This window comes from Pleurodeles waltl, chromosome 4_2 (genome assembly GCF_031143425.1).
Source record: "Pleurodeles waltl isolate 20211129_DDA chromosome 4_2, aPleWal1.hap1.20221129, whole genome shotgun sequence".
NCBI classification, from domain to species: Eukaryota; Metazoa; Chordata; class Amphibia; order Caudata; family Salamandridae; genus Pleurodeles; species Pleurodeles waltl.
Genome location: NC_090443.1, coordinates 869781459 through 869795391, shown reverse-complemented (window position 1 = coordinate 869795391; position 13933 = coordinate 869781459). Strand labels below are relative to the sequence as shown.

At 38.6% G+C, this 13933-nt stretch overlaps 1 protein-coding gene across 1 annotated transcript in view; it reads right to left on the bottom strand.

Annotated features, from left to right (window-relative positions):
• NDC1 (NDC1 transmembrane nucleoporin) overlaps positions 1–13933 on the bottom strand; it is a 168252-nt gene that overhangs the window by 15513 nt on the left and 138806 nt on the right. The window contains exons 16-17 of the mRNA XM_069232644.1: positions 4171–4271; positions 2952–3112 (exon numbers count right to left, since the gene is read on the bottom strand). Coding sequence (XP_069088745.1) covers positions 2952–3112; positions 4171–4271 — 262 coding nt within the window. The remainder of the gene's footprint in view (positions 1–2951; positions 3113–4170; positions 4272–13933) is intronic.

Genomic DNA, 13933 nt, shown 5'->3' with positions numbered 1-13933 from the left:
TACTTCCTGAGGATTCATCCTAGACATCTGTTTGAGGCAGTCCCCACATGGTTTAAATCCTGCCATCTTATGCAGTGACATTTTCCTTTGCACACTGGAAAATCTTGAACATTTTTTAGTGGTCTTAAAGACCAAGGAGAAGCTTTGAATCCACATCTGAAGGCATGGAAATAAAAGAACTGACATCAGCTTGCACGGGTGGCACTTATGTTCAACTTGGTCGTCGCTTCTGTTTGGGTGACTTTACTGATGCACAGCTTTATTTCACTTACAATAGTGAGTAACAACCTTGAATGAAAAGTAGGTGAGAGAAAGTTCCTCATTATTTTGAGAAAAGAAAATCACTGGAGATATTGTCTGATACAGATAAAACCTGCCTATGGAAAAGTAAGATCCCCTTTGGAACTCTTAATAGTCAGCTAAGAAGTATTCAACTAATAAAGTAACTACTGAATAGCTGGGAAATGTGCACATTGTTATGGGTTGCTGTGAAAGGTGGACGAATTAAACTGACTAGGAGACTTCAGAAACACACTGAGGATTTGACTAACTGGACGTTGAGGATACAGAGGCCATCTGGCCCAAAGTTGTGAAGCCACTGAGAGGACGATGGACAAATGTGTCCCCCAGGGCAATATTAGAATTGGTTACAGAATGCAAGGTCAGGCTAAACACTTATCCTAAGGACAGAAGGTAAAAGGAGACAGATGAACAAAAGGTTGGATACAGATACAGAGAGGACAGGGGCAGGAAAATGGCCTATGGGTGGATGAAGGAGAAAAATGAGGCTCGGAAGCCAAGTTAGTAAAAAAGTAGGGGGCAACATAAGAACAGCAGGAGTCTCCAGAGATATTACCAACACAATTTGTATTTCAGGCATTACTTGATCAAACTTTGACACAGAATGTTTCATTGTTCACTCACCTCTACCGGAACCTAATGCCAAAAATGAAAAACAAATCTTTAAAAAATAAAGTCAATAAAGAGTTTCAATTGAAGATGTTGACTTTAGCAGATATTTGTGTTTGCCAGTAGGATGATTGGCTTTCACATTGTTAAATCCTCACAGAAGGTTTCTCAGCCTTCATTTAAGAATTAGATCTTTTCAGTTCAGTAATTCTATGAAGTGTTATCCAAGTGCATGCACAGAAGCTCTAAATCTTTGGATACATGGATAGTTGTTTACTTTATTTTGCTGACTTGCTGGTGAGATCAGACAGAAAGTGGATTATTAGTTGAAGTGGATGGAAGGCCTTTAATAGTAATAATGGCATTATCCCTAACTAGGTTGTTAGGTCTAAAAGATATAAATCTGAACTGGGTCAGCCCTACCTACTCTGACAATTTCCTGGGGGATTGGCCATAAACAATCCCAGTGCCCTGCTCTGCCAAAATCTAACATTGCAGAACTTTTCTTCCTCTTGTCATAGCTATGGGCACACCCCTGAGATGACTATGGAAATGAGTAAATCGCAAGCCAGTTCTGGTACAGGTCCCCTCCCCATCTTCCCTACCGAAAGGATTAGTCACACTATAGCTACTTAGACAATGGCAGGAGTAGGCCTTAGTGTGAATTACATCTGCCTGTGACAGGGGCTGCACCTTTGAAGCTTGTGCATTTGGTGGGCACATCCTCCTGTCTATCCTGTCAGGAGGCAGTCACACTTCCTCCTAGCCAAAGCTCCTTTGTTCCCTTTTCTGGAAGCCATTCACATCATTCAGCAGGCTGTCAGGTGACAGCTGTGGATTAACTATGAAAAGGCTACTGGAGACTTTCGGTTGGGAAAATATCAATTTTCTAAAAGTGGCATTTTCTAAATAGTAGTTTAGAATCTGACTTGACGATCAGATTAGAATTTAAATTCCTATCAATTTGAATCCTTGAACCATGGATATAGCTATTGCCAAATTTAAGTTATGCATTGTAAGGTGTTATAAAGTAACAGCGCCTTTCTATTGGAGAGCCATCCTTGCCACAATGAAAAACAACCTTGGAGATTTTTCATTGCCAGGGCATATAAAACAGAAAATATAAATCACCTCTAAAGGTAGGCCGTCAATGCCCACATCATGCTTCCAGCCATACACCCTAAATGGTATAGCTTGCTGCCCATGTGGTCAATTGGTTTAGTGCCTCACATCAGGCTAGTAAGCACTATATAAATGTTGCAATGCAATACAAATAGCCAGACCAATGGCAATAAAAGTTAACATCTTTGCAACTAACACATGACCTAAACCTTCTGCCTTCTCAGAAGATACTGTATGGGGAAGGGGTTCTGAATCATTCCAAAGCAAATAAATAACTGCCCTGACTTCAGATTCGCATTCACATTGTCAGAACATTTATTAGTTTGTAAATTGAGGCTGAGAAACAAGCTCTCATCAGATCACAATTAAACCAACTAATAGTGCCTGGAAATGGAAAAAGATCAGCTTGAGGTTGCAAACCACATTTGGAGGAGAGCTGATCTTCGGGAGATATAAAGAAATACCATCGAAGTAAGACAGCAAAGGTTTTTAAAACATTAAATTGCAAGTTTTAGAAAAAAATACTTTCCTTTGGGCAGAACCACTCAATTTCCTGCAGTATCGGCAATGTCGTCCAGAGTATTTTGAGGATACTGAAGTTTGACTGGGAGGGAATAACTGGTACTTAAGAAAATATTTAATAATCTCGATGATCGTCACATAAACAAAATCGTTTTTTACCATTCACATTTCATTAACCACGGAAGAATAATCATACGCAGTGATTGTAAAGTAAAGGGTATGATAAAAATAAAACCTTCAGTAAACAACTAATACCTTTGAAAACTCATCTGGTAGCCAAAAATAAAAGTCGCTTAATTCACAAATATTCACACTGGGAGAACAATGCAAGTCATTCAAGTAGACATTTCTTGCTCAGTCATTTAAAAAGCACTTCATGGGAGAAAATGAGTACTTACTTTAAATGCTCCCCGAATGTGGTGGTTATTCTGTAAATAGCAGTTTTCAACGAAGCTCTAAGTGCAAATCTCAGCGTTTTGTAGGAAGTGTCCACAAAACTTCCAGAAATCCTGGGCGGTTTACTTGATGCATGAGGCAGCTTGAAATGTTTATCCACAGCCTGGGGGAAGGAGGAGCGGGGGAAAAGTATAACACAATGGAACGACAAGACAATTTAAAAGCATCTAATGCCACTAAGAACATTTCTAAGGACTATATTGCACTGATGGGCAAGAACAAAGGAAACTAAATAGTGTGGCAATCAAACAAGTAGACTGGACCTCAAAACTTCTTTATTCAAACCAACAGTTTTACACACAACCCTTTTTTTCTTAGACATACAGAACAAAATCCAGCAAAATACAGAATTAGAATGAAATGTCAACTGAAACTGTAAACGACAATCTCACAACCATCCTAAGACTATTGCTACCATCCCTTTGACCTCTATAGATCCACAGCAAGAGGTCGGACGAATCTTGGTTGAAAACTTTCAAAAACAAGTCCCTCACCATGGCCCAAGATCTTCCTATGATTAGTGCAGCAATTTACTAATTGGGGAAACCGAAAGTCACTGATACAACCTTCATCTACACGCACTGCTAGCCAGAACTAATTTAACCGCATCTCACTAGCAACAAACACTGGCCATTTGATAGCACGTTCCAAGTCCAACCTAGACTCAGATGATCAAACAAGACACCAGAAGCTCAGCTTTTATGTTACCCAAATCTTACCCAAAGAAAATAAGACTTCCACTACATTTTTACTATACTTGCCAAATCACATTTGCTTTCCTTTTTAACAAGATATAACCCCAGCTTACATTGCAGCAGCTAAATCCTAACTCCCACATATTTATGTTTTCTATAAATTAAATGAAGTTTACATTTTTTTCTGCTTATACAATGGGAAAGGTAACCCTTTGACCTGTAAAACACCCATATCAAGAATAATTTCTTTAGCACTGGATGGCCCAGAATCTCGCCGCGCTTTGAAAAGATTTTGGAACCTGTGTTGTCTGACTGAAGAACATTCACTCTGCTACTGCACAAGTACTTTAACATAAAATATGTCAGCTATCATCTTCAATTAATATTAAATTACTTTTGGGAAACATCACCAGAAAAAAAGACCATTTAATTTCCTCTAAAGAAAAAAGTTTGTTTTCATACTCACCTCCAGAAGGATCAGAAAAGTCGAAAGGATTGAGGGAAGAGTAGTTTGCACAACACCGAATGTGTCTTCCGTGTATGATGCTGCTACTAAATGAGACAGACCTATTAAAAGAAGGAAAAGGATGACTTGTGGCAGCAACGTTTTGGATGTACATTGAAAGGAGATATTCTTTACATAAGGAAAAAAATAAAGAAAAATTAATAAGCTGCATGCAAGAACACACAAGGTGCACACGGGATCCTATCTGCGCATTATTAGAGCAACAAAGAGCTGCTGTGCAGGATAGTCAAGTAAAAATGGTCACATGTTTTGAAATTCCAAAATACATTTCTATAAAAGGCATAATGAACCAAAAAAGGTGTAATTTTAAGTTTTTTTTTATTTTTTAAATGTGACAAGCAATGCTTAGATTTAACTTCAATGAGGAGTGTGGCACAGTAGTGGGTGTTTTGAAGTGCTATTTACTTGTAACATTAGTGGTGATTTGAGGGTACACTGAATACACTCACTAGTTCTTGGGCAACAGACTAAACCAGTGCTGCACCTCTGGACAACCAGGTCCATAAAGACCACTTACCATCATCCGGCCACTGCCAGACAGAGGGCTCAACAACGCCATTATGTCTTTGAGAGTAAAATGCAACACAACATTTTAGTCTTCACATAGCCAAAGCAAAGAGGCGCTGCTTATTCTGAGGAACTGTGGCATACGAGTCACCTCTATGTAACATAGTTCAAATGAAAAGCACCAATCATAATTTTCTACATAAGCAATAAACCCTGCAGTCAACAGCTGCAGAATCGATTACCATTTGTTACTTAAAGGATAAAAATAACATGGAATAATCCTGCAATTACATTATTTTTGTTTCTGAACTTTTGCTCAAGTTAAAAAAAAAAAAAAAAAAAAGTTAGCAAGCAGGCCCATGTGCAAAGGTAGCAAGGGAAGGAGGAATGTCGATGTTACATAAATCACATTACCAAACAGACTAATATCTCCCTGTTTCTTTTATTAGTGAGCCAAGCTCGTCACAGACACTGACAGGGGATTTCTTCTATTTCTGATAATGTTCGTAGTTTATCTTCAATAGTCGATGTGGCAAAGCGAAAGGGTAGACACCTTAAATGGATACCAAGAGACATCAGAGCACAATTCGACCATCATGCTAGGGTAAAATGCTAGTCGTGTGGAATAGCCTTTGAGGAACACCAAAAGACAGCATTTGAAAGACTGAGATCGGAGATGTGGGCCCTAGAAGTAGGCACTTAACTGGTGGCCATTTCTGTGCAATTATAAAGTAGTAAAAATAAATATTTGGGGGAGGGGTGTGGCTGGAGGTCAAACAAGATGGCCACTGCTCTTTAGAGCTCCGTGAGGCTTCAGCACTTCATGGAAAGAAGGAGATGTTTTCACATCAAAATGATTAATTTCTTCAGCATTTTTGAGCACCAGAGCTCTGCCTTTATCTTACAGAGACATCCAGGGCCTGAGGTAATTATTTATCTGCGTCATGTTTCACTCCAGCCTCTGCACAAACCTAAACTTTCACAGAGGTGTTTCTATTTGACTTTTAACTGCTTGCCTGGATGTGATTCTACAAATCTAGTTTTCTCTGCAATGGAATATTTATTACCTTCTGACAGCCAGCTGAACTTTTGACCTCTCTCTTCAAACACATTTAGCTGAGGTTTTCAACTTTCAGTATCAAATTGCTTTTCATAACATGGTAAATGCTTTCCTTTGAGGAAGTGGATTTTTTCCTTTTCATAAGGTTCCCTTAAAACTAGTCACCAATTGTTTGACTATGTGCAGTAAAGTGCTTTGCTCATGTGGTATTCTGTCAGGCCTGTTATAAGAGAATAATTTAGTATTTTCTATTTATATATATTTTTATTATATTTTGCTCTGTTGTTGGAAACTTCTGGCAGCAGCTTCTCATCCTAATATAATTTCAACAACACCTCACATTGCTGGCTTCCTATTACCAAATTGCTACTGGCTTTTATGGGGAGACCACATAATTCTCCGAGTTGCCAGTCATCATCTTTCTCCAAGTCTAATAATCCTCTTTGAGTGGTGCGCACACATATAACTAAATCTTCTCTACCTTCAGCTTTAACAATGGATAGTGCTGCAGTCTTTTTAAAGGATAGCGGCTCTTCATCTCATGCTTCTGGCGCAATTGCGAAAAAAACATCTAACACCTCCTCCATCAAGCGCCCAAAAAAAGACCTTGATTCTCCCTCAAAATCACCTACACATCTTACTCTAGATGATGTCATGGAGGAATTGCGTGCACTAAAGCCCTTTATGATGGACACTAATGCCTCTTTGCAACGTATTGAGGAGCAATGGTCCCAACACGAACAATAAATTTGTACTCTGGGATAGTGTTCTTTGTGCAATCCTCATGTTCCTTTCCCAACCGTATCCCTTTCTCACCATCCAAACTGTTCTCCTACACGTTCCACTGGTAAGCTTTGATTTTTATTGTTTTTCATGTCATAGTCCTTTACTGTAGTTATTACGTTATTTGGTCTCCTGAATGGTGCATTTTTCTTTAGCTTTCGTGGACTTTAGGTTACATTTACAATTGACAATATTTCTCTGACTATCCTAAATGTATATGGCCCCACACATGCAGATCCAAATTTTTGGATAAATCTTTCACATATTGTCTCTGAAAATTCCTCAAACAATTTACTAATAGGTGGTGACTGCAACCAAATTCTCGATCCATTTTTGGACAGACGTTCCACGTCACGTTTCATTCCACATGCCTCCCACAAAGCTTTTAAAAACTTTATTTTACAGCATTCTGTCTCTGATTCCTGGAGAGTATGCAATCCCGACCTCTTGGAATACTCTTTTTATTCTCCTACCCACCATTCCCATTCTAGGCTTGATTATAGCTTTCTGAGTAAAGGTTTATTGCAAAATATGGTCTACTCTGAAATCGGTGCTATTTTGATCTCAGATCACACACCTGTGATTACTGACCTTGATCTTTTTCTTAATAGTTCTAAAACATCTTCATGAAGGTTTAATAACTCTCTACTTTCAGATGCTACTTTTATCGCTTCCTACAGTAAGTTTATAAAGAATACTTTCACATCAACGATAGTGATCAACTAACATTTAATTTTGTGTGGGATGCATTCAAAGCAGCCTAGGGGTTTCATTATAAGTTACGCTCACTCAAAAAAAAATTCTGCTCAACAAAAATCGACTTCCATCCTTGAAAATATAAAGTCCCTAGAACATGAATACTATACTCACAAAACTAGTAGATCACATCTTGAAGCACTAGTCTCAGCTAAAATGGAGTTTAACCAATATACCACTGAACAAGCATGCACCCCCCTCCTGAAAATAAATGCCAGATATTATGGTGGTAACAATAAAGCTGGTTCTCTTCTAGCTCGATATTTGAAACAAAGAAAAGAAAAACAACTATTAAATCTATCACAGATAACAATGGTGTTAAACACTTTAGAGATAAAGATATAGCATTGTGTTCCGCTTCTTACTATAAGGACCTGTACACTCCAGAACACATACCAACAGTTGAATCTCTCAACCAATATTTCTCTAATCTCAAACCAAGAGACCCATTGCAGATTGACCTCTCATCGTTAGACCAACCCCTACAACTTACCGAACTTTATACAGCTTTACAATCTCTCCCCAAGGGTAAGGCTCCAGGCCCAGATGGCTTCACAGTAGAATTCTTTATTCAGTTTGGTAAGTCTCTTTTCCCCAAACTCTTTCAATTACTTAATCACTTTATAATGTCAGGTTCTGCATCTGGCTCATTTACGGAGGCCATGATTTGTCTTATTCCCAAAAAAGATCGGGATGCGACTGACTAAAATTATAGACCCATATCTTTAATTAATACTGATTGTAAACTCTATGCCTAAGTTTTAGCTCTCCGTTTACTCCCGTATATACCTGACCTTATTGATTCTCATCAATCTGGTTTTATCCCTAATACAGGGAGTGCAGAATTATTAGGCAAGTTGTATTTTTGAGGATTCATTTTATTATTGAACAACAACCATGTTCTCAATGAACCCAAAAAACTCATTAATATCAAAGCTGAATATTTTTGGAAGTAGTTTTTAGTTTGTTTTTAGTTTTAACTATGTTAGGGGGATATCTGTGTGTGCAGGTGACTATTACTGTGCATAATTATTAGGCAACTTAACAAAAAAAAAATATATACCCATTTCAATTATTTATTATTACCAGTGAAACCAATATAACATCTCAACATTCACAAATATACATTTCTGACATTCAAAAACAAAACAAAAACAAATCAGTGACCAATATCGCTACCTTTCTTTGCAAGGACACTCAAAAGGCTGCCATCCATGGATTCTGTCAGTGTTTTGATCTGTTCACCATCAACAATGCGTGCAGCAGCAACCACAGCCTCCCAGACACTGTTCAGAGAGGTGTACTGTTTTCCCTCCTTGTAAATCTCACATTTGATGATGGACCACAGGTTCTCAATGGGGTTCAGATCAGGTGAACAAGGAGGCCATGTCATTAGATTTCCTTCTTTTATACCCTTTCTTGCCAGCCACGCTGTGGAGTACTTGGACGCGTGTGATGGAGCATTGCCCTGCATGAAAATCATGTTTTTCTTGAAGGATGCAGACTTCTTCCTGTACCACTGCTTGAAGAAGGTGTCTTCCAGGAACTGGCAGTAGGACTGGGAGTTGAGCTTGACTCCATCCTCAACCCGAAAAGGCCCCACAAGCTCATCTTTGATGATACCAGCCCAAACCAGTACTCCACCTCCACCTTGCTGGCGTCTGAGTCGGACTGGAGCTCTCTGCCCTTTACCAATCCAGCCACGGGCCCATCCATCTGGCCCATCAAGACTCACTCTCATTTCATCAGTCCATAAAACCTTAGAAAAATCAGTCTTGAGATATTTCTTGACCCAGTCTTGACGTTTCAGCTTGTGTGTCTTGTTCAGTGGTGGTCGTCTTTCAGCCTTTCTTACCTTGGCCATGTCTCTGAGTATTGCACACCTTGTGCTTTTGGGCACTCCAGTGATGTTGCAGCTCTGAAATATGGCCAAACTGGTGGCAAGTGGCATCGTGGCAGCTGCACGCTTGACTTTTCTCAGTTCATGGGCAGTTATTTTGCGCCTTGGTTTTTCCACACGCTTCTTGCGACCCTGTTGACTATTTTGCATGAAACGCTTGATTGTTCGATGATCACGCTTCAGAAGCTTTGCAATTTTAAGAGTGCTGCATCCCTCTGCAAGATATCTCACTATTTTTGACTTTTCTGAGCCTGTCAAGTCCTTCTTTTGACCCATTTTGCCAAAGGAAAGGAAGTTGCCTAATAATTATGCACACCTGATATAGGGTGTTGATGTCATTAGACCACACCCCTTCTCATTACAGAGATGCACATCACCTAATATGCTTAATTGGTAGTAGGCTTTCGAGCCTATACAGCTTGGAGTAAGACAACATGCATAAAGAGGATGATGTGGTCAAAATACTCATTTGCCTAATAATTCTGCACTCCCTGTAGAAATGTAGCAGATAATTCCCGTACTTTTAAAAATATTATTAACAAGGCATCTAAACTTAAGATTCCTCTGGCAGCTTTATCATTGGATGCAGAAAAGGCCTTTGATAGGGTCTAGTGGGGTTTCTTGTCGAAAGCATCGGAATGGCATAGACTAGGTACTAAATTCCGACATTTTATATCCATTCTTTATTCCTCACCATGTTGCTTGGTTATAACAAACGGTATCCCATCTCCTTTTTCCCCTCTTAAAAGGGGTACTTGTCAGGGATGCCCATTATCTCCTTTACTATTTATTTTGGCTTTTGAACCTTTTCTATACCAATTAAAAACTTCTGAACAATTTACGGGGTTTCAAATGAATATTGCACACATCCAATTTATGGCAGATGCTGATGATATTCTGTTGTTCATGTCTCACCCTGACACTTCTCTTCCTGCATGAGATCAACTTATATTCTGATGTATCTGGCTATAAACTTAATATAGACAAAACAGTGGTCTTACCACTTAATGCTCATTGCACTGGCTCTGTATTCCTTGATGTAGGATTATCTTGGAATTCATCTAAGATTAACTGCCTGGGGGTATGGTACTGCACTACTCTCAAGGATAGATTAAGGACTAATTTAGAAATCTTATCTGCAAAGCTTGTAGATCTCACAAAGAAATGGTCTCCGTTATATCTCACGTGGTGGGGCCGCTTGGACACCATTAAGACAATGCTTCTCCCTATCATTAACCTCTTCCTTATGATGCTTCCTATTAAGATACCTAAACTATTTTTTAGTTCAATTGATAACATTCTATCCAAGTTCCTGTGGAACGGTTAACAATTCGAATCTCTCTCTCAAAATTAAAACTTCCTAAAGTACAAGGTGGAGTTAATTTCCCTAACTTTATAACTTATCACAAATCTTTTGGCATTAAGCAAATACATCCTTATTTATCTACACTCAATGATGCCCCCAAAAGCTATGGTTCTCTTTGGAAGAAACATTTATTTCTCCCTTTTCCCATAAACACATTATATTTATGTCTAAACCCCCCCCCCCCCCCCCCAAAAATAAATTCTGGTTGCCCAGCACTATCTCCCATTCAGTCAACTTACTGAAACCTTTTTTTATTTTGCATCTTACCCCCATTAATCAATTCTTTAACAGTCCTATACGGCACAATAGTTCGCTTAGGAAACAAGGTAAAACCTTGTGTTGGAAGGCTTGGATGACTAAAGGTATTCTTCTCATTTCCCAGTTATATCATAAAGACTATCATCCCTTTTACTACTCTCTCGGCCATTTATAATCTCCCTATTCGCATGAAATCCCAATATATCATTCTTTCTACTCTAGTGCAAGAGGCCCTAAATAAACTTATACATCATAATCATTCTTCTCTTGCATCATCTCCACACCTGATTGTAACTTCTAATTATCCTAGGGCAGCTGGAATTTATAAACTTTTAAGAACGTCTGTTTCACCTAGACTCAAATCACATATTGAGACATTGCGGGAATCAGATCTTGGTGTTGTTTGGCCAACTTCTTTATGGGATAAAATATGCTATATGATACATTCCACTGCACGCACTGCAAGCCTCACACAGACCCTATATTTTTTGTATAATAGACTTTTCTACACTCCTGTACGCCTTTACAAACTCAAACTTGCACAAAATGATAATTGTTGGCGCTGCCACACTCAGCAGAGTACTGACTGTCACATGTTTTTTTCCTGTCCATCCCTATCTACTTTTTGGTCCTCAATATGGTCTTGCATTTCAGCAATAGCTCAGATCTCCTTACCAATGTCATATGAATTACTGTTTTTGGGTGGCATACACGATATCTGGAGTTTATTCAGGCCTCTTGGAAAATTGGTGGACCTTTTGCTTTCTGTTGCAATCTCTATTATTACTTCTAACTAGAAATCTTCGGAGAACATTACTCTCAGACAGTGGTGGAATTCTGTATGTTATCATAGACTTGACAGCTACAAGCTTGATTCAACAGGAACTTTCTTCAAACGTCATCAGCTATGGTTGCCATTAAGTAACTATCTCTCACGCACTGCGAAGGAAATTGATTTTTCTCCTCCTTTAAAAAAAAAAAAAAATGTCAATATATTTCCTGTTTTTCTTCTTATATATACTTATTTCATCTTACATTCGCTGTGACTAATGTCTATTACCTCTCTCTCCACATGGCTATCACTTGATTCCCTTTTCTATCCCTATAGCTCTTCTCCCTCTCCCTTTCTTTATTCAAACTTGGAGTCTTTGATACTATATTGCTGTATATGCCTAACTCATGTACAGGTTTAATATGCATTTATAAGTGCAATATTGCTTATGCATATATATTCACAACTGCATGTCTCTGTCCTAGCAATGTTAAGATAATGTTCTTGTATTTGACTCAATAAAAAGCATCTTTAAAAAAAAAAAAAAATACAAAAAAACAATATTTGAGGTGAGATAATGGCAACGGTCACAAAATTTAAAATAGGCAACCTGCCTATGGGCCATTCACATAATAAAGGCCAGAACCATTAGGACTTTAAGACCTTGGCCTTCCTCGGGAATGCTAGGTCATCAATTGAAAATATCACAGATAAAAGTTCCAGAGAACAGATCGGCTGACACAGTTACACAGTCTGGATGTTATATGATATTCTGGAGTCACAGTCACATGCATGGCAGTGAATCCCTGCCCGACATTGATAAAAACTAAAATAAGCAGCTGCAACAAAGTCCTATCTTGGTTTACAGAAGTGTTGCTACAGTCTTGAAAGAGTAATTACTTCTTGCTGCCATAAAACGCAATGGTTCCTGCCACAAAGTCAACTAAAGAAATATCTGTCACTTACTGGCAAATTTTGCCATGGCACATGGCCAGAGTGACAACTGGTGAGAGCAGAACTTCGAAAGACAGATCATTTATTTCTACAATAAAGGCAAAATAAGGCCACATTACCAAGTGCAAATTGCAATGTTTTTGAAAGTTTTTCCCAAATAAGAGACATTAAAAAATTGGGGACGACCTGAAAAACAGGGTTTTAGAGGTTAGGCTGACCTGGTAGTTCTGGGTGACAAAATACACACACTGGTATCAAAGAACTCAAAGACAAAGCATTGAAGGTTCCAATTCACACATGAGGACCCGGATAACAGCTCCCTTATAAAAAAGATTATTCTGCAACTTAGAAAGGTTTAGCAGAGGAGTTAAACACCAACCAGAGCATGTTCATAGCCTTCCAAAGAACTTAGACCATGAAAATGTGAACTTGCAAGAACTGCAGATGGAAAATGTCTTGGGGAGATACCGGCCACATATTTTCCTGATTAAAAAAAAAAAAGTTCTAGATGCTGCCACGCTTCACCAAGAAGAAGCTAATAGACCTATGGTCACCCGTTCTTTTAAATTAAATATTAAACATGGCAGATATTATGATTTCTACTTGACACCTACTGTAAAGAACATTAAGTACCTACAGGCAAGTGGTACACACTTAGCCTTCTGGCTAGGGAAGAACAGCACCACTTGAAAAAGAAAATCCTCGCAGAGGCTACTGTATGCTTTTCAGCTATTACCAGTATGGTTACCATAAAGATATTGCAAGACAAGACATCTAGAAATAGTTGGAGCACCAAGAAGCCAAAAACTGCACTTAAGTAACCAATACTTCCTATGAAAGCAGATGGTGTCATTCAGTTGGCTGCTCACTACATAGTCTCCTACCCTTGTGGCTCGCCTAAATACATGAAGGAAAAAATGCACGAACTGTGGTGCTTTATCAAACACCAAATGACAGGGTTCACACTTTTGGACAGTTATGGAATCCAAAATCATCAAGACCATTGACACAGTATAGCATCATAATACAAGGCTCCTAGAAAAGAGAGTTATCGGTAACTTAGTGATAATCAGTACCTTTCACCATCATCTTTTGCTACTATGAACTCTGCACTGGCGCTGGGGATATGGAGGTTACAGTGGGGAAGAGTGGTGAGTGCCTGAAGATAAGGGATATTTTTCATAAAGAAAATATTAAACATTTCCTGCAATATAGAACTTGTTTTGGTTTCAATCAACACTTGTGGTCCTGAAAATCTCAAATAAGGCGCTAGGAGACGAGAAATGATGTTAGAAGTGGACGAGAAGGTCACTAAATAAAAAAAAAAGTGACATTAAAGAAAAAGGA